The following is a 21,785-nucleotide window of genomic DNA, read 5'->3' on the forward strand; positions in this document are numbered from 1 at the left end:
CAGGATCTTGTTGCCATTTGATGCACTGTCCTATGTCGTGCCTTAGTGGTATTACTGTTGATGATATCTGGAAATGTGCATGTACACATTTGTTAACACTAGAATATTATTACCTAAAATGGATCAATTGAACGTGTGGGTTCATAGCTCCAATCCAGATGTGTTGGTCATTACTGAGATGTGGTTAAGAAAGAGTATTTTGAATACTGATGTTAACCTTTCCGGTTATAAACTTTTTCAGCAAGACAGATCTTCCAAAGGTAGGGGAGTGGCAATCTTTACCAAGCAACACCTTCAGTGCTCGGTTGTCTCCACCAAGTTTGTCCCCAAACAATTTGATTTGCTGGTTTGATTTTTAAGTATTCAACTTTCAAATAGCACTTTGTTGCCTGTTGCAAGGTGCTATCGTCCTCCATAAGCACCGGCCTGTACCCTACCTGCCCTAAGCTCTCTCCTGGCCCCTTACACTAAGTCTGAATTTGTCCTGCTAGGTGACCTAAACTGGGACATGCTTAAACTACCTGACCAAGTCCTAAAGCAATGGGACTCCCTAAATCTTTCTCAGATTATTACCAATCCCACAAGGTATGGCTCCAAACACCCAGAAATGTTACTCTTCTTGATGTTATCCTCACAAATAATCCTGATAGGAATCGGTCTGGTGTTTTCTGTAATGACCTTAGTGATCACTATTTCACAGCCTGTGTTCGTAATGGCTGTTCAGTGAAATGACCTGTCCTGATTTGTCATAGACGCTTGCTAAAAAAACATTAATGAGCAAGCCTTCCTTCATGAACTGGCCTCTGTAAAATGTTATAGAATCAGCTTGATCCCCTCTGTCGAAGACGATTGGACTTTTTTTGATAAATTGCACTTCCTAAGGCTTCCACTACATGTCAACAGCCTTTAGAACCTTGTTTGATGCTTCTACTGTGAAGGAGGGGGGAATGATAGGGGATTGAGTCAGAGGTCTGCCAGAGAGGCATGAGCTGACCACGTGAGAGTTAGCTTGAGTACCATTGCATTTTGAGTACCATTGCATTTCTGAAGACAAAGGAATTCTCCGGTTGGTACATTATTGAAGATTTATGATAAAAACGTCCTAAAGATTGATTCTATACATCGTTTGACATGTTTCTACGAACTTTAATATAAATTTTTTTACTTTTCGTCTGAACTAAGCGATCGCGTATTGAGCATTTGGATTACTGGGCTAAACGCGTGAACAAAAATGAGGTATTTGGACATAAATGATGGACTTTACTGAACAAATCAAACATTTATTGTGGAACTGGGATTCCTGGGAGTGCATTCTGATGAAGATCATCAAAAGTAAGTGAATATTTATAATGTTATTTCTGACTTCTGTTGACTCCACAACATGGCGGATATCTGTATGGCTTGATTTGTTGTCTGAGCGCTGTACTCAGATTATTGCATGGTGTGCTTTTTCGGAAAAGCTTTTTTGAAATCTGACACAGTGTTTGCATTAAGGAGAAGTGTATCTATAATTCCATGTATAATAGTTGTATCTTTTATACATTTTTATTATGAGTATTTCTGTAAATTGATGTGGCTCTCTGCAAAATCACCGGATGTTTTGGAACTACTAAACAAAACGCGCCAATGTAAACTCAGATATTTGTATATAAATATGAACTTTATCGAACATAACATACAGTGGGGAGAACAAGTATTTGATACACTGCCGATTTTGCAGTGGTTTTCCTACTTACAAAGCATGTAGAGGTCTAATTTTTATCATAGGTACACTACAACTGTGAGAGACAAAATCTAAAACGAAAATCCCATTATATGAATTTTAAGTAATTAATACATTTTTAATGCATGACATAAGTATTTGATCTCCTACCAACCAGTAAGAATTCCGGCTCTCACAGACCTGTTAGTTTTTCTTTAAGAAGCCCTCCTGTTCTCCACTCATTACCTGTATTAACTGCACCTGTTTGAACTCGTTACCTGTATTAAAGACACCTGTCCACACACTCAATCAAACAGACTCCAACTTCCCCACAATGGCCAAGACCAGAGCGCTGTGTAAGGGATAGAATTGTAGACCTGCACAAGGCTGGGATGGGCTACAGGACAATAGACAAGCAGCTTGGTGAGAAGGCAACAACTGTTGGCGCAATTATTAGAAAATGGAAGAAGTTCAAGATGACGGTCAATCACCCTCGGTCTGGGGCTCCATGCAAGATCTCACCTCGTGGGGCATCAATGATCATGAGGAAGGTGAGGGATCAGCCCAGAACTACACGGCAGGACCTGGTCAATGACCTGAAGAGAGCTGGGACCACAGTCTCAAAGAAAACCATTAGTAGCACACTATGGCGTCATGGATTATAATCCTGTAGCGCACGCAAGGTCCCTCTGCTCAAGCCAGCTCATGTCCAGGCCCGTCTGAAGTTTGCCAATGACCATCTGGATGATCCAGAGGAGGAATGGGAGAAGGTCATGTGGTCTGATGAGACAAAAATAGAGCTTTTTGGTCTAAACTTGCGTGTTTGGAGGAAGAAGAAGGATGAGTACAACCCCAAGAACACCATCCCAACCGTGAAGCATGGATGTGGAAACATCATTCTTTGGGGATGCTTTTCTGCAAAGGGGACAGACTGCACCGTATTGAGGGGAGGATGGATGGGGCCATGTATCGCGAGATCTTGGCCAACAACCTCCTTCCCTCAGTAAGAGCATTGCAGATGGGTCGTGGCTGGGTCTTCCAGCATGACAACGACCCGAAACACACAGCCAAGGCAACTAAGGAGTGTCTCCGTAAGAAGCATCTCAAGGTCCTGGAGTGGCCTAGCCAGTCTCCAGACCTGAACCCAATAGAAAATCTTTGGAGGGAGCTGAAAGTCCGTATTGCCCAATGACAGCCCCGAAACCTGAAGGATCTGGAGAAGGTCTGTATGGAGGAGTGGGCCAAAATCCCTGCTGCAGTGTGTGCAAACCTGGTCAAGAACTACAGGAAACGTATGATCTCTGTAATTGAAAACAAAGGTTTCTGTACCAAATATTAAGTTCTGCTTTTCTGATGTATCAAATACTTATGTCATGCAATAAAATGCTAAATTAATTACTTAAAAATCATACAATGTGATTTTCTGGATTTTTGTTTTAGATTCCGTCTCTCACAGTTGAAGTGTAACTATGATACAAATTACAGACCTCTACATGCTTTGTAAGTAGGAAAACCTGCAAAATCGGCAGTGTATCAAATACTTGTTCTCCCCACTGTACATGTATTGTGTAACATGAAGTCCTATGAGTGTCATCTGATGAAGATCATCAAAGGTTAGTGATTAATTTGATCTCTATTTCTGCTTTTTGTGACTCCTCACTTTGGCTGGAAGAATGGCAGTTTTTTTCTGTGACTAGGTGCAGACCTAACATAATCGTTTGGTGTGCTTTCGTCGTAAAGCCTTTTTGAAATCGGACACTGTGGTGGGATTAACAAAGAGTTTATCTTTAAAATGGTGTAAAATACTTCTATGTTTGATGAATTTTAATTATGAGATTTCTGTTTTGAATTTGGCGCCTTGCACTTTCACTGGCTGTTGTCATATCGATCCCGTTAGCGGGGATTCAAGCCATAAGAAGTTTTTAAGGAGCAGTTCTCTCTCTCTGGGTCTAATCCCAAGAAGTTTAGGAAAACAGACTTGGAGAATAAACTCTCCTCCTCACAGCTGCCTATGTCCCTTAAAGTTGATGTGGTTGTTACTGATCACCACTAGGCTAACCACGGCAGGGTAGCCTAGTGGTTAGAGCGGACTAGTAACCGGAAGGTTGCAAGTTCAAACCCCCGAGCTGACAAGGTACAAATCTGTCGTTCTGCCCCTGAACAGGCAGTTAACCCACTGTTCCTAGGCCGTAATTGAAAATAAGAATTTGTTCTTAACTGACTTGCCTAGTTAAATAAAGATAAAATTAAGTCAGGATTCTTATTAGACTCAGCCATGCCTCCTTGCCCGTCCAACATTTCCTCATCTCCCACCCCTTCTAATGTGACTATCCCTGATCCCTCTTTTTCCCCTGCCCCGATACAAAGTTTCTCTGAGTCCGAGGTGATGAAGGAGCTCCTAAGAACTTAACCCAAAAAAAGCATCTGGGTCAGATGTTTTAGACTCTTTCTTCTAAGCCTATCTCTGACCTTTTTAACCTGGGGAGGTTCCCATTGCTTGGAAGGAAGCCACCGTTCATCCTTTAGTTAAAGGGGAGATCAAGCCGATCTTAACTGATATAGGCCTATTTCTATTTTGCCCTGTTTATCAAAAGTGTTGGAAAAACTTGTCAATAATCAACTGACTGGCTTTCTTGATGTCTATAGTATTCTCTCTGGTATGCAATCTGGTATCCGCTTAGGTCATGGATGTGTCACTGCAACCTTAAAGGTCCTCAATGATGTCACCATTGCCCTTGATTCTAAGCAATGCTGTGCTGCTATTTTTATTGACTTGGCCAAAGCTTTTGATATGGTAGACCATTCCATTTTTTGGGGCCGGCTAAGGACTATTGGTGTCTACGAGGGGTCTTTGGCCTGGTTTGCTATCTACCTCTCTCAAAGAGGGCAATGTACAGTTGAAGGCAGAAGATTACATACACCTTAGCCAAATACATTTAAACTCAGTTTTTCACAATTCCTGACATTTAATCCTAGTAAGAATTCCCTGTCTTATGTCAGTTAGGATCACCATTTTATTTTATGAATGTGAAATGTCCGAATAATAGTTGAGAGAATGTTTTCTTTCAGCTTTTATTTCTTTCATCACATTCCCAGTGAGTCATAAGTTTACTTACACTCAAATAGTATTTGGTAGCATTGCCGTTAAATTGTTTAACTTGGATCAAACGTTTTGGGTTTCCACAAGCTTCCCACAATAAGTTGGGTGAATTTTGGCCCATTCCTCCTGACAGAGCTGGTGTAACTGAGTCAGGTTTGTAGGCCTCCTTGCTCGCACACGCGTTTTCAGTTCTGCCCACAAATGTTATATGGGATTGAGGTCAGGGCTTTGTGATGGCCACTCCAATACCTTGACTTTGTTGTCTTTAAGCCATTTTGCCACAACTTTGGAAGTATGCTTGGGGTCATTGTTCATTTGGAAGACCCATTTGCGACCAAGCTTTAACTTCCTGACTGATGTCTTGAGATATTGCTTCAATATATCCACATAATGTCCTTCCTCACGATGCCATCTATTTTGTGAAGTGCACCAGACCCTCCTCCAGCAAAGCACCCCCACAACATGATGCTGCCACCCCCGTGCTTCATGGTTGGGATGGTGTTCTTCGGCTTGCAAGCCTCGCCCTTTTTCCTCCAAACATAACGATGGTCATTATGGCCAAACAGTTCTATTTTTGTTTCATCAGACCAGAGGACATTTCTCCAAAAAGTACGATCTTTGTCCCCATGTGCAGTTGCAAACCGTAGACTGACTTTTTTATGGTGGTTTTGGAGCAGTGACTTCTTCCTTGCTGAGTGGCCTTTCAGGTTATGTCAATATAGGACTTTTTTTTACAGTGGAAATAGATACTTTTGTACCTGTTTCCTCCAGATTTTTCACAAGGTCCTTTGCTATTGTTCTGGGATTGATTTGCACTTTTCGCACCAAAGTACGTTCGTCTCTAGGAGACAGAAAGCTTCTCCTTCATGAGCGGTATGACGGCTGAGTAGCCCCATGATGTTTATACTTGCCTACTATCGTTTGTACAGAGGAACGTGGTACCTTCAGGCGTTTGGAAATTGCTCCCAAGGATGAACCAGTCTACAATTGTTTTTCTGAGGTCTTGGCTGATTTCGTTTGATTTCCCCATGATGTCAAGCAAAGGGGCACTGAGTTTGAAGTAGGCCTTGAAATACATCCACAGGCACACCTCCAATTGACTCAAATTATGTCAATTAGCCTATCAGAAGCTTCTAAAGACATGAATTAATTTTCTGAAATTTTCCAGGCTGTTTAAAGGCACAGTCAACTTAGTGTATGTAAACTTCTGCCCCATTGGAATTGTGATACAGTGAATTATAAGTGAAATAATCTGTCTGTAAACAATTGGTAGAAAAATTACTTGTGTCATGCACAAAGTCGATGTCCTAACCGACTTGCCAATACTATAGTTTGTTAAGAAATTTGTTGAAGTTGAAAAACAAGTTTTAATGACTCCAACCTATGTAGACTTGCGACTTCAACTGTATAAAATCAGAAAATCTGCTGTCTCAGCTACTGCCTGTCACCAAGGGAGTATCCCAAGGCTCAATCCTAGGCTCCACACTCTTCTCAATTTACATCAACAACATAGCTCAGACAGTAGGAAGCTCTCTCATCCATTTTATATGCAGATTATACAGTCTTATACTCAGCTGGCCCCTCCCTGGATTGTGTGTTAAATGCTCTACAACAAAGCTTTCTTAGTGTTCAACAAGCTTTCTCTGCCCTTAACCTTGTTCTGAACACCTCCAAAACAAAAGTAATGTGGTTTGGTAAGAAGAATACCCCTCTCCCCACAGGTGTTATTGCTACCTTTGAGGGTTTAGAGCTTGAGGTAGTCACCTCATACAAGTACTTGGGAGTATGGCTAGACGGTACACTGTCCTTCTCTCAGCACATTTCAAAGCTGCAGGCTAAAGTTAAATCTAGACTCGGTTTTATCTATCGTAATCGCTCCTCTTTCACACCAGCTGCCAATTAACCCTGATTCCGATGACCGTCCTACCCATGCTAGATTACCGAGACATAATTTATAGATCGGCAGGTAATGGTGCTCTTGAGAGGCTAATGTTCTTTTCCATTCGGCCATCAGATTTGCCACCAATGCTCCTTATAGGATACATCACTGCGCTCTATCCTCGCTCTGTAAACTGGTCATTTCTGTATAGTCGCAAGACCTACTGGATGATGCTTATTTATAAAACCCTCTTAGGCCTCACTCCCTGCCTGAGAAACCTACTGCAGCTTTCATCCTCCACATACAACAGCTGTTCTGCCAGTCACATTCTGTTAAAAGTCCCCAAAGCGCACACATCCGTGTCACTCGTCTTTTCAGTTCACTGCAGCTATTCACTGCAGCTAGCAACTGGAACGTGCTGCAACAAACACTCAAATGGACAGTTTTCTCAATCTCTTCATTCAAAGAATCAATCATGGACACTGACCGTTGTGGCTGCATTGTGTGATGTATTGTTCTCTGTGCACTGTTTGTCCCATGTTGTCATGTGTTGCTGCCTTGCTATGTTGTCGTCTTATGTAGTGTCGTCTCTAGTCGTGATGCGTTTTGTCCCATATTTATATATATATTTTTAAATCCCAGCCACAGGAGGCCTTTTGGTAGGCCATTGTTTTGGTAGTCCAGTGTTTTCCACCACCATCGACAGAACATCAATTTATAAAATTTCTCATAGAAGAACGTTGTCGCATCCCTCCAATAGAGTTCCAGACACTTGTAGAATCTAGGCATTGAAGCTGTTCTGGCTCGTGGCGGCCCAACACCCTATTAAGACACTTTATGTTGGAGTTTCCTTTATTTTGTCAGTTACTTGTATAGCCAGTGGGATAATATATCCCCATCCATCCGTCTCGATCTTGTACGATTGTATCCAAAGGACTGTCTTCTGGATGTGTTAGCTGAACTATATTATTGATGCCAAAACCTTTTGTAATTAAATGTACATGTATCCTTTACTGTCCATTTTTCATGTGTAATGCAAATTGTTTGACGTCTTAATTTTGTTAAAATATGCATGCTTTTGATTTATTCAGACTAATATCACTAAGATTCAGGCTTGAGCAACCGTGTTTCCATACAATTTTTTCCAGAGAAACATCACCGGACATAGGGTAGCCATCGAGCAACAGTATTAACAAGCATTCTTTTAATAATTTGTCTTGCAGTTAGTCGTCATTAAACCCCCAAAACATAATTCAGTAAAAATGTAATTTATTTCAGCATGACACACTTCAAATGTGCAGAATTGGAGATTGCTAATAGTTAATTCCAAATATACTGTCGATCGAGTAATTGTTTCTACATCTCATTTTGCCTATAGACTCAGTAAAGTAAGCACAGACATCAAAGAAAGCCTTGAACCAATGACCCTTACACGGACTGCCATCTTCCAAGTGGAAAAGGCACTGTTTGTCTACGCACGATGTAGGGCTGGTGCTACAAGAGACTGCATTAAATAATCAGGTTCTTTTTTTTCTCTTTTTTTTTCTTTTTTACATTATTCAGTAGAGTCGGGCCCCGAATCCAAAAGTCTGTTTGATGGCTTCAAAGTAGTGTCTCTTCCAACCCTCCTTTGTCCGATCCTCCTCTACCGTCGGGACTCCTTTAAATTCTACCTTCAGCTCAGTCTCATTGCCTCGATCCTTCATGTTCAGGGTAATAGTTGCATAGTGCTCTGGAAAAGGGAAATCAGAGCCAGTTTTAGAATCACTTGTTGCTAAAACAATAATATATCCAAGGTTTCTCAAGTCCAGTTGTGGGCACCCAACAGGGTATGCACGGTTTTGTTCCTGCCAAGTAGCAACACACTGAATCCAACTAATCATCATGCCTGTAATTAGTTGAGTCAGGTGTGTTCATTGTAGGATGGACCAAATCCTATATACCCTGAGGATGCCCAGGAGCAGAGTGGAGAAAGCAGTTAAGAATTGTAGAAATGACCCGTATAAAAAAAAAAAAAGACCTAAGTAGAGAAATGCTGAAAGTTGCCAAGGAACACACAAATCAAGGGCCCTGCTGGGCAAGATGGGGAAACCTACCACATGGCCAGGTCTTGAACCTCCATTTCATAACTATCTTTTCATCTGGGACCTAAGAAGTGGAAACCAAAACCAGTTAGATTTGGTATTTCTCCGCCAATGGGTCATGATCAACAGAACATGAGCTCAAGCAGATGCATGTCCTCACCAGCTCCAGAAACTCTCCGTTGACGCTTCCCTCTAGCAGCTGAAACTTCCCTCCTTTGTCTCCGTCGACCACTGCTGCAGTATGGGTGAACGCCTGGACCATCTGCATTACGAGAGAGGAGACCATAGATTAGTCAAATCAGCACGGATTCCTATGCCCTCAGCCAATTGTAGTCATGATTCAAAAGAGTTATGGGACGACAATTTAAAAAGTAGGTAGGCGTTATATTATAATAGGCAACATTTTTAAAGCGGAAGTAATCCACTGAGTTAAAGTCTATTGAGGTTGGTCTTCAATCCCTATTAAAAGCAACAGATGCAGTAAAATCCAACATAAGGGTATTGGAGTGAATAAAAAACATTTGCACTGAAAATGATTTGCAGTGGTGAAATTTGCACTAGTGAAGTACAGGAGAAAATTCTATCAAAACCTTGGTAGAACACTTTCCATTGAAGGCAAACAAACACATGCACTCAAATATATACTTACTGGTTTTCTGTGCAAATTGTATTTATGAAAATTGTGTCAATTCAGCTTTGTTGCTATTGATACTTTAATGTCAAATTTGTGAATTAACCATTCTCTACTGACTAGGGAAAGTACTGGGGTGTATTCATTAGTGCACACCGTAGAAAATCTTTTCACAACGGGAATGTTTTGCAATGAAAACCAAGTTAAGAGTTTATTTCCAAAATGCTATTAAACTTGCGTTTTTCAACAGAAATGATTGCATATGGGTACCTTCATGTGTGTTAAATATTACACATCTCATTTATAGATTTTAGATGTTAATTAAACAATTGTTTTTGCAAAACGCTGTATTATTGTTAGCTGGAATGGAATGTTTGTATCCTGTATATTTGACTCTGATATGTGGTTGTCTCACCTAGCGATCGTAAGATGAATGCACTAAGCTAAGTCGCTCTGGATAAAAGCATCTGCTAAATGACAAATGTGAAATGTAAATGTTTTAAATAGATCTCATATGACAGTATTTCATTATGTTTTATGTCAGAAATGTATCATTTGTACAGCTGTATTTGTTATGTTTGACTGTGTAAAACCTGAGGCGGATATACAGCGGCTTGCTAAAAATCCTGATTTGTCTCTCTGAAATGAAAACATTAAGTGGTAGATTTTAAACGAATAGATGTCTGTCATTACACAACCCAATGCCATGATTAACTTGTGAAAAAAACTCATACATTCTTGAAACAATAAAAGTTAATTTACCAACATTTCTGAAAATTGATATATAGCTTTTTGAATATAAACTCTTCCAAGTGTTTATTGGACAAGTTCAGGTTAGTCCCTCCAGTTTCTGCCCTTACGCGTTTGTTTGGTTCCTAGTGAATTCATCCCTGAATTGGTTTCCAAGCATATTACTTCAGCCTGTCATATCTGTCCCAATCAGTGATGTTGGAGGAAAGGACAAGGAAGGGAAGCTAGTATTTGACTACTTTACTACTCACGTCCTGGTTGATGAAGGTTCTGTACAGCTCGTCAGGTGAGGTGAGGAAGGTCTCCTTGAGACTAAACTTGCAGGTGGGGATCTTGACCCCTGTGCTAGGAGAGGGGGCTGATACGGAGGAGCCAATCTGGGGACATAGACAAGCGTGATCATCTTGTTATTCATAAATTCTGATTATGAATACTTAAAATCCAGAACGTGGGAAGTTCAGTAGATGGATTACGTATTGGATTCATTATGTGGCGCTTTACATCAATAAGGGGGATGGGGAAATCACTTAATTCACTACCTATGTTGGAATTCTACTTGAATGGACACTTATCAGTTGAATTCTTGTCAATAAAAAAAGCATTCCAATTTATTTTTTCTTCAACATACATGTATGGAACATTTCCTACATGGTATGTTATTGCTAGTAGGGTTTTAATCATGCTCATTAGCCCCTTGATACAGTGGTTCTTTGATTGTCTCAATTCTTCCCCCTTCTCCTTTTGTGTGTATGGGATTGAAGTAAATATTAGCTGGAGAGAGTTTCCACCATTGTTAAATCCATGACGGATGTGAAATAGAAAGGAGAAAGGTAGATAATGGGGAGGTAAGGTGAGAAGGCAACTGCCACCCACCTGGGTTTTGTCCACTTTGACCTTTGTCTGCGTTGGCTGTGGCTTGCTCACCACTCCATTCGCCGTTGGGAGGATCATGCCCTGAGTGAACTCTGCAGTCATCGGAAAAGTTCAATTTCAATCAGTATCAAGCTGAACTATTAATATCTGTATAAACAGGCACAAGGGTTAAATTATTTATTAAAGTCAAAGGCCTCACCGGATTTGAGGTGGTCCACATAGCTCCCCAGGGCAGCGCGCACTTTCTTCGCTCCCTCCTTCTTCATGAGTTCGGTGAGGGTTGTGTTGGGTTCATCTTTGCAAAGTGACACACTGATCTGTGCCCGGGGGGGGGGGGGGGGCAAAGATAATACCCAATGTCATGTTAGGTGTGGTCTTGTTCTTTTTACCATTACAAGTAACGCAAAGAAATAACATTACAACCAATAGCCATCAGCGGTCAATGTGCAAATTAGCATTCTGTCATAACCTACATCTAGGTCGTCCATGTCATTTTCATCGGAGAGGTTGGGAACTTCGATGTTCCCTTTGTACTTGATTCCGGTTTTTGATGTTCCTGGGACAGAGCGAGAGAGAAAGAGATGTCATGAAGCCTACATTGAAGAGACACTATGACAATCCACCCACTTCTCACTGAACCCCTGGGGCTTTGTGTGCTGGAGAATATAATTACAGTCTCATTGCCATGGAAACAAGGGCCCTCTGCTTCAAGCAAAATGTAGGATACATTTGGTAGAAAATACACGGGCAGAAAACCTATGTTCAACATGAGTTCCATATAGAGTGATGTGTGTGTCTGCTTGTGGTCACGAGGCCAAGTATCATGATACCACGGTAGGAAAAAAATAGCCTAGCCGTCCCCTTTGCCCTGTCCCCCGGATGCTTGTTCCTGTTTTCTTAATCTTCTGAGCATGTGCTACGCAAAAACCTGTCAATTAAATTCACACTTCCACTCAATACAATTCACACTTCTACTTGTATAGAATACGGCATAGATCGGCTGATTTGCTCATATTTGCAAAGGCCTACCTTTGGCTGCAGGAATATACGGGCGTGAGCTGCATGTCATTGTGGCAGGCTTCAGTTAACACACCTCCCTCAAACACACCACTCTCTCTCCCACAAACACTGCTCCAACTTTCAAAACACTAAGCACCAAACAGAACTTAAGGAGCACCAGAAAGAGATCAGTTTTTTATATATTTTAGGCTTCCGTTAGGCCTATATGAATCACATCATGAGTAGCAGACCCTTTTCCTTTCTTCCCGTGCCAATCAAATTTGCCTAAGCCAACTTTTAAGGTTGTTAGCTAGCTAGGGTACATGACTGAACACTTATCAAATCAATAATTAGCGACCCGGGATTAGTTTATAACGGCCTGCGACATGGTTTGTGAAACAATATAAAATGCACGTGAATACCGATAGAAAGAATAAAAGGCATCTCTGGTAATATGGGTCTTATTTTAACCGTTTAGGCTAGAGACAAGGCGTTTTCTTTGCTGTAAAGCTGAACGCATGCTTGTCAATTTCCGCTCTCTGGCACTCACGAGGCTGCGTGATAGCGAACTTGCAGTCTACTCAGACGGCCTGGGCTTATGGCTTGTAACAGCCGACTAAATGAAACAATGAATCAAATCTTGCGCGCTGCTCCAATTGAACAAATCTACAACCATAACAGAAGACTCATCAGGGTCTGTGCACCCCCACCACGTCTAAATGATATATTTTTTAAACTGATGGAGGAATAGATGTGCATGAAGAGTGGACGGAGAGAAGCAGTGAGTGAGGGCTGGAAAAGGATGTGGTTGGCTGATTACAGCTACCACAAGTGATATGCGCATACAAGTGAAGTGGATATTATTGGACCGGAGCTTACTTGTGGCCGTTGCTTAAATTCCACTGAATTTATTAACAAACTAGGCGCCAGCAGGTTCATTTGATCGGTAAGGCCGAAATATTCAGTAGTATTATATGAAACGGTACTACGGTATTCTAAAAAGTTGGCATCAGTATCATGACGTTTTAGTGCCGTTATACCGTTCAACACTAGTATCTGCTGCACTCACCAGTCCACGTCGCCTTGACGTTCCACTCGTAGAAGTAGATGAGCTTCCCCTTGCGGTTGTTGATGGATGCCTCACCGTCCAGATTGGGGATGTCAGTGACCTCGCAGCTCCCCTCTGGGCCCTCCACGCGCAGTCCCAATAGAAGCTCCTTCAGCTTGTCTGTTGACCAGCCGGTCACATCTCGTTCGGTCCTGTAGGGACACACAATGAACATATTCAACTGGGTCGCGTTCATTGGGAAACCGTCACTGTAACAAAGCATTCTGTAACAGAATCAAGCATTTGTTATTGGAGGATTTCCCCGTTTCAAGGGCTTTTTCTAGAGGGACTCAAAAGTCAAGCTCCTTTAATAACATTCATACGCAAGTGAATTGTTTACTGTAAAAATAGTTCAGTTGTAGTTAAGGGGATTCGTTGACAGCGTTTACTTAGCTCGCACCATGATCACAGTGAGGCAGACCATAATGTAATTTCCCCTGAATAAAAGTAATGATCAGGTAGAGAAAACATTTCACTCTCACACTCGTAGCTCTTTTCGGTTCAGAGGGTTGTGATCATTGCTACCGTTTGGTGTCAAGTGTTATAAATATCCCCCATCTGCACCACAGTTGTACCCTGTCCCCGGTGCTCCAGAAATAGCTTTTCTTAAAACCCTTCAGTCAGTGCCACCAACTAGAACATTCCAGAGGCTTCTCGACAGACCATAGGGGAAGAAAAACAAAAAACTTGGGAGCCTAACACTCAAAACGTTTTGATAACCGTGTGGATCTCTCCGACAAGGTGACTTATCAATATAGCGTGCTCTATTTACTCAGATTTGAAAATGATAATTACCGTCAAAGTAGCTATCATGCAAGACTGCAAGTTCCTGCACACCGTCGCTGTCAACTTGCTAGCTACCGTGATCCAAAATGAAAATAGTTTAAAAAAAAAGTGTATTTACTGTTCTATATCTTATTGAACTAATATTAGTTTATGCATTGGTTTTGTATAGAACACTATCCTAGTAGCAGTCTAGTATTTATAACATGCCCATGAATACTAAGATTCTCTGCAAAAAGAACTAGCTATCTAGTTGATATTAGCCTAATAACCTTACTTCAGCTAACCAGATCCTCTTCTCCTTCAGCCAGTGTCAGTCTTTCCTTAACTATAAGAAATCCATTTCAATTCATGGTGTCAGAATGCACTGCTGTATTAAAAGAAATTCAGAACTAACTTGACATGTTCTGTTGCAGATTCAAACCCAGATTAACTCATTGCAGAATGTATCCATTATGAATAAGTGTATTTGACAATGCACCTAGTCACCCATCAAATCACATCAAACACCTGAACTCCAACAATTACATTGTTTAAGAAATCAAAATAGGAAACAATGCATACATATGCATAACATATAAACCTCTGAATTTAAGCCAACATTAAAAGGATTTAGTCATCAATGTCACAAACCTGGAACGTCAAAGAGCACCATATGAACTATTATCATCATCATCCGCGAGCGCACAGATTCTGCTTTTCCATTTTAGGAATTAGACCAGCACAAATAACAGTGTAAAACAGAATATTGTGATTTTGGTAAGCAAGTTACAAATTGAAATAGTATTTTTTTAATCAAACCTAGCCAACTCCAGGAGAATGAGAAACACACACTCAAAACAAGGAAGCAATGCCTAATCGCAGCTATATCAACACACTTCTTGTCAATTTAACAGGTCCATGTTGCTGCTGTCAATTGTAAGCAGATTATTTACCACTGCATTCAGTCTGAACCCCAGAATAAACAGCAGGAGGACAACATTACACAGATGAAAAAAAGGTAGCAAGACTCAGGCACACCCACTGGTTCTGGAATAGAGAAGGTGCAAATAAGGTTTGCAATTTGGCATCAATAACATGACAGTAATTATACCTCAAATAAACATGCGAGTACCGATTACTTTAAAACCCACCATAGTAGGAAGGACTAAATAAGGTTACATAACATTGCATACTAGCTATACTAAATTATCTGTCCAGATGATAACAGCAAACAATGTTGTTTTCCCCACGGTAAATTAAGCACACTGTTGACTCAAGAGGATGCTAATCAGTCCATCTCTGAAACCTCCCAAAAAGCAAGACTAAAATAATACAGCTAGCCAGGGTAACTAACTATAAGTCAAGTAGGCTACCCACCCCTCACCCACAAACACACAAAGAATGCCTAGCCCTAGCTTCGCCATCTAAGTAGCAAGCTAGACTTGGTTTATAAAGCCAAAGACAACTAAACTTGTTTTAATTAATGTATCATGAATTTAAATGGCTAGAGAAACAAACGGTTAACATAGCAACATTAGCCTGGCTAGGTGGCTAACTAGATAACAGGCTATTTCAATTTAAAAACTTGCCCAAGACAGTTAACAATTGTCAATTTCTGATTGACTAAATGAGGCTAACATTAGATAGCTAATCCAGAGATTCTTACCTTTGCCTCAATTTGGCAGTATCGTCCAGATTTTCAAGGCCCTGGTGAGTGTCGTTAAGCTTGAGACAGGCATTTGTAGTTCTAGATGATATTCGCATTGGCAGCTAATTAGCATAGTTATCAAAAACGTACCGGCAGGGTAAACCTACATGAAAACACAGCCCTTAATTGAAGCGTTTCTAAAATCCACAATGGCTCAAACGAACGGTGTAAAAACGATTGGAACCATTTCTGTGTTTGTCCGCTAAATTTTATATGTATTACGACTAATACTGACGTCCACCAAATTCACACAGAAATATGAGTTACAGATCTTTCACTCATTGAAAGAAAGTCTAAGAAGCAGTAGATATGTTCTATGTGCAGTATTTCTATTGCTTCCATTCCTTAGATTTCGTTTTTGTATATTTTACTTTTGGTAACGTTATTGTTCACCAGCTTCAAACAGCTGAAAATACAATATTTTTGGTCATGGGAAATATTTCATAGCGGTTTAGAAAGTACAATGATTCTCTACACTATACTTGCTTGTTTTGTCAGATTAACTGAAATTAGGTTAAATTTTAGAATTTTAGCAACCAAGAAATGGCGGAGCTGTTTCTGCATAGTGCATCTTTAAAACGCAGAAATAGTCTAGGGTAGAGATAGCTACGGAACGCTCAACTCCGATCTCATAAAAAAACGTAGTTGAACGTTTCGTTCTCATAAGATAACGTAGGTGAGCGTTCCTCGTCTTAGGGACAGTGCAGCTCAGATGCTGCTGTAGCCTCTTTCAACCCCTCACTTGATAACGACCTGCCGATAAGCATCCTCACAAGAACAGAAACGGAGGTGCAGGTTATACAACAGCATAATCGAATCCCACAAAACATGCGATATTTGAAAAGGGCATTTTGCCGAGGTCTTCTCAACTGGATCTGAGACAGCCTATCTAGCTGAAGAAAGCACACTAACGTTACTCACCAATGCCAGTTATTGACGTTTGTTGCATCGGCTCTCTCCTCCACGATCCAGCGTGGATCCCCTTCTCCCCATTTCGCCATGATGACAGCGGTGTCTAGTTAATTGGTTAGCTACAGTAGCTAATGTTATTTGCTAGCTACTACCAACAAAAAAAACAGTTCAAAATGATTTCCTAAAGCTGGCTAACGTCAGCTAACTAGCTAGTTAAATGAATTACAAATGCCTATAACCAAAAAGGATGAAACGTGACGAAAAGCTACGTTAGCTACACAGCTAGCCACAGGCTAACGTTGGTAATATCAACCTATATGGCAAAGTGTAGCTACTATGTATGTATTTTTAACTGACAAATTCAATTAATCGCTAACCAAAACATTAACTTCAGCTAAACCGACTGTAAATCCTTTGTATTTCATCTATCTAAAACTGCGTTATGGCCGTAGAAATTACCCGTGCGCCGGTGTGCTTGGTTTTAGGACCCTGGTGTTTCTCGAAAACTCGTTTTGAAATGCAAGGAGCTTGCGCACTCGCCGTAGAAATTACTAGAAGCGGACTAGAAATGACTGGAAGGGGAAAGAAGCGGATGTAGCTACATGCGGAAGTTCCTGTCAAAAGGAAATGGTCGTCACTAGTTCCCAAAGCCACACACCTCGCCTATTTCTACCATTTCTCTTCTTTAACATTATGCCTTACCTTCAAGTAAGACAAAATAAATCATTTTTTAATTTTTTTAAATTCATTATTACGATATAACGTCTTTGTGGCAACTAGTGGAAACCAAATAAAAGCCCCGATATTTATTTTTACATTTAAAACAAATAAAGCCTATGTTACAGTACTAACAGTCTTAATACTAAACATATTGCTTTGTCTGGAAAATGTGTGACAGGAAAGTGATTCCCGTCAGTCTCTCTCCGATCCATTGGTTCCACAATAGGATTTTATTAAGAAATCATAACAATAACATTGTCCCTATTTGGACGTTTTAATTAAACTTAGTTATTGTGAATTATTAAAATGACAATATCAGGTTGGCAGTAAAAACAGTATTACTCGTGAATAAAAACAACCAATTTAGGGGACACGGAAGTAAAACAATTGAGGATACATTAAGATATTACGTTTGTAGTCTTTTTGTGGCTGTCCTTAATTCTTTGACGCATATGGTAAATCACAAGTGCACTACATTTCCCATCAAAGGGTAGGGCAGATTGACCAAGAGACGTCTACTGCTACCGACCAGCTGTATAGCTACATTTCTGAAGGTAATTATTCGTTTATGATCTTTTAGATCCATAATTTACTAATTATCCTTCACTCTTCCACAGCCCTGAAATATGTCGATATTTCTAGAGATGGTGATGTCATGACATAACATTTTCCTTTCACTCTCTGCCTCCCTCAAAAATACCTGCCATCAATTACCACAATCATAGCCTAGCTACAGGCTCACAAGAAGAATACTTACCTGTTGTCTAGCAATCGAAAACCCTACTTTTCATGGGTTTTTTAGCGGTTGGCTTCCACACAGCTGGCCATGTGAACTACAATTCTAAACCGACGCTGTGTTACAAAAATCAATAATACTCGCTTGTGAAACGGTTTTTAGAAACATGTGGCCCCTGTCTTCCATATTAGCGAGAAATAATCTCATTTTTTTAAACGACACACTTACTATAACTATCAGATTTGCACAGATCCATACACTGTGTGTGCCTCCAGTTGACAAACTACATTTCATCCCCAGTTAAGTTTACAGAAAACATACACAGGTGTTCGACGCAAGCTAGATAGCTAATTAGAACAGGTCTTCCGTAAACAAGCACTGAGACATGGCTGTGTGGGAACACTAACCCTAAAAAGGTGTGTAGTAATTTAGCTTTAGTTTTAGTTTTTATTATTTCTAGCTGAGATGAAAGATAAGTTCATTATTTCCAAAACCAAACCGCAAACAACGCGTTTTAACGTTTAGAACAAGCTTCGGGACTGTTAACAAATCCTCCTGGCCAGAACATACTATCATCAATCGACGCTTAAGGTAGTTTGTGTCTATGATTGGGCTATCTGTTGTCAGAATTGCTTGCAATATATATATATATATATATATATATATATATATATATATATATATATTTTTTTTTTTTATCATGTTTGTCATGTGTGACAACAATAGTGTCAGAAGCAAAAGTAGCAGGGGAAAATATATCCCAATATATTAGACCTCTGATTATTTAATTAATTAATAAGACAAGGTCTAAGGGAATTCCATAGCGACTGCGTTCGAGATAACTAATAGTCCAATGACTGTACCTGCTAGCAGCATGTGTCCAAAGCTACATACATAATCTTTTTTATTTATTTTATTTTTATTTTACCTTTATTTAGCCAGGCAAGTCAGTTAAGAACAAATTCTTATTTTCAATGACGGCCTGGGAACAGTGGGTTAACTGCCTGTTCAGGGGCAGAACGACAGATTTGTACCTTGTCAGCTTGGGGGTTTGAACTCGCAACCTTCCGGTTACTAGTCCAACACTCTAACCACTAGGCTACCCTGCCGCCCCGGCAGATGGTTCTGATTGTTTTTAGATGTACCCCCACCCACCCAAATCAAAATCTACACTGAACAAAAATATTAACGCAACATGTTGCACAAAAATGTTGTTTATTTCGTATTTTGTACACACATTTGTTTACATCCCTGTTAGTGAGCATTTCTCCTTTGTCAAGATAATCCATCCACTTGACAAGTGTGGAATATCAAGAAGCTGATTATACAGCATGGTCATTACACAGGTGCATCTTGTGCTGTGGAAAATAAAAGGCCACTCTAAAATGTGCAGATTTGTCACACAACGCAATGCCACAGATGTCTCAAGTTTTGAGGGTGCGTGCAATTGGTATGCTGACTGCACCAGAGCTGTTGCTAAATAATTGAATGTTAATTTCTCTACCATAAGCTGTCTCAAACATCGTTTTAGAAAATTTGTCAGTACATCCAACCGGACTCACAACCGCAGACCATATGAATTGTGTCGTGTGGGCGAGCGATTTCTGATGCCAAAGTTGTAAACCGAGTGCCCCATGGTGACAGTGGGGTTATGGTATGGGTTACGGACAATGAACACAATTGCATTTTATTAATGGCAATTTGAATGAACAGAGATACCGTGACAAGATTCTGAGACCCATTGTCGTGCCATTAATTCATCGCTATCACCTCATGTTTCAGCATGATAATGCACAGCATAATGACACAAGGATCTGAACACAATTCCTGGAAACTGAAAATGTCCCAGTTCTTCCATGGCCTGCATACTCACCAGACATGTCACCCATTGAGTATGTTTGGGATGCTTTGGATCAACGTGTACGACAGCGTGTTCTAGTTCCCACCAATATCTAGTAACTTCACACAGCCATTGAAGAGGAGTGGGACAACATTCCACAGGCCACAATGAACAGCCTGATCAACTCTATGCGAAGGAGATTTGTCGCACTGTATGAGGCAAATGGTGGTGACACCAGATACTGACTGGTTTTCTGGTCCACTCCTCTACCTTTTTTAAAGTGACCAACAGATTCATATTTGAATTCCCAGTCATGTGAAATCCATAGATTAGGGCCTAATTAATTTATTTCAATTGACTGATTTCCTTATATTAACTGTAACTCAGTAAAATCTTTCAAATTGTTGCATTTATATTTTTGTTTAGTACAATATGGATGCCAATGTTTTGTTTTCGCTTTGTGCGCTCACCTGTCTGGTTCACACCTGTTTCTTGTTAGCTAATGAGTCCCCCAAAACAGGCAGGTGCTGCCCCAGAAGGGTAGTAAAGGAAACGTGTGCGTATTGGTATTCATATTTGATTTTGATTTGGGGAGGGGGGTATCATCTAAAAACTGGATTTAAGTTTCGTGTTCACTGCTCGGCAATGTAAACATGGTTCTGATTGGAGAATCTATCTACCAATTATGGATGTGGCTTCAGACGCGGGACACAAGCAGCTAGCAAGTAGTCATTGATAAAATTGAATGGAATTCTATAATGTGAATGGAATTCTACAGTTTTTCAATTAAATGTTTATAGGACAAAGTTACATGTATTTAATTATGTTTTTGTTGTAATGGGGACAGTGACGTAAAAAAAAAGTACTTTGAAGTAAATGTATTTGTATGTTTAGCTCACATAATATAATTTAAAAGTATGGATTAAGGTGTCTGTCTACATTTGTTTTTGGCAAATGTATTATATTGCATTCATAAATGCATTTCTATAGCTTTTTTACAACGGTAGGGGAGTGCCAAGATGGAGGTACGGTGGCTTCAAAACAGTGTCCCCTGGCAGTCATCTAGTGTACATATAAATCATTGCATCAGACCATGAGTTATCTGGAACGCAGTCGCTATGAAATGCCCTTAGACCTTGTCTTATTAATTAATGAAATAATTCGTCAAGAGGTCTAATATATTGGGCTAGGGGAAACAAAGTGTACAGTACATGCTGACACTGACCAAGTGTGTCAGCTACAATCTCAAGAAGCATTTCAGTTAGGCCTCCAGCAGGGGGAGGCAACCCTGTTCCTGGAGTGCCATATATACTGCAGGATTTTGTTCCGACTAGTCACAACACTTGACCAACTGAGCTTTTGATCAGTTCAATGATTGTCTAAATTCAACACACCTGGTCTTCCAGGTTGGTAAAATCAAAAACACGAAGTACCTGTGGCACTCCAGGACCAGGGTTGTCTACCCCTGACCAACAGGCTAGTGAAAAGACTATATTTGAATATTATATGACATTTTGGATACAGTAGTGAATTCTGGAGGAAGTCCGGCTGGGACTTGAACCAGCAAGCCTAGCTTCTGTCTGTCCTTATACAACATAGTCATCGACATGGCCACAGTGGAGAAAGTCAAATGCTTCAAGTTCCTTAAATGGTCCCTACACACCAACATTGTGGCGAATAAGGAGCAGCAGCGCCTCTTCAACCTCAGAAGGCTGAAGGAATTTGTCTTGGCCCCTAAGACCCTCACAAACTTCATCAAAGCTGGAACCGAGAGACTGAAAAACAGCTTTTATGTCCATCACTAGCCGGCCTCCGCCCAGTACCCTGCCCTGCACCTTAGACACTGTCACCAGCCAGCTACCACCCGTTACCCTACACTGTACCTTAGACTGCTGCCCTATGTACATAGTCATTGACTATTTTAGTGATGTTTATTGTTCTGAAATAATTTCTGTAGTTAGAAACCGATAAGATTAGC

The 21,785-nt window shown here is 40.5% G+C and overlaps 2 protein-coding genes across 4 annotated transcripts in view; one reads left to right on the forward strand and one right to left on the reverse strand.

Moving 5' to 3' along the window:
- Positions 1 to 7,933: 7,933 nt before the first annotated feature.
- Positions 7,934 to 17,393, reverse strand: LOC139415247 (AHA1, activator of heat shock protein ATPase homolog 1a). Of its 2 annotated transcripts, none has more exons than XM_071163202.1 (9): positions 16,521 to 17,393; positions 13,088 to 13,278; positions 11,493 to 11,575; positions 11,219 to 11,336; positions 11,020 to 11,111; positions 10,398 to 10,523; positions 8,926 to 9,027; positions 8,778 to 8,829; positions 7,934 to 8,413 (listed from the first exon to the last, which is right to left on the reverse strand). In XM_071163202.1, exons 1-9 carry the CDS (start codon positions 16,598 to 16,600, stop codon positions 8,241 to 8,243), a joined length of 1,017 nt encoding a protein of 338 aa, XP_071019303.1. In that variant the 5' UTR covers positions 16,601 to 17,393; the 3' UTR covers positions 7,934 to 8,240. The 2 variants fall into 2 exon arrangements, with proteins under 2 accessions (XP_071019303.1, XP_071019302.1); XM_071163201.1 differs by lacking the exon at positions 16,521 to 17,393 and adding an exon at positions 15,558 to 15,670.
- The window catches only part of LOC139415246 (VPS33B interacting protein, apical-basolateral polarity regulator, spe-39 homolog), a 29,373-nt gene continuing 21,335 nt past the window's right edge, over positions 13,748 to 21,785 (forward strand). The window contains exon 1 of one of the 2 annotated variants that reach the window (XM_071163200.1): positions 13,748 to 13,867. The gene's annotated coding sequence lies outside the window, so the exon portion shown is untranslated. Of the gene's footprint in view, positions 13,868 to 17,700; positions 17,786 to 21,785 lie in introns of those variants that run through there. The other variant, XM_071163199.1, reaches the window with a different exon arrangement.

The sequence above is a fragment of the Oncorhynchus clarkii genome, chromosome 8 (genome assembly GCF_045791955.1).
Source record: "Oncorhynchus clarkii lewisi isolate Uvic-CL-2024 chromosome 8, UVic_Ocla_1.0, whole genome shotgun sequence".
Classification (NCBI taxonomy): domain Eukaryota; kingdom Metazoa; phylum Chordata; class Actinopteri; order Salmoniformes; family Salmonidae; genus Oncorhynchus; species Oncorhynchus clarkii.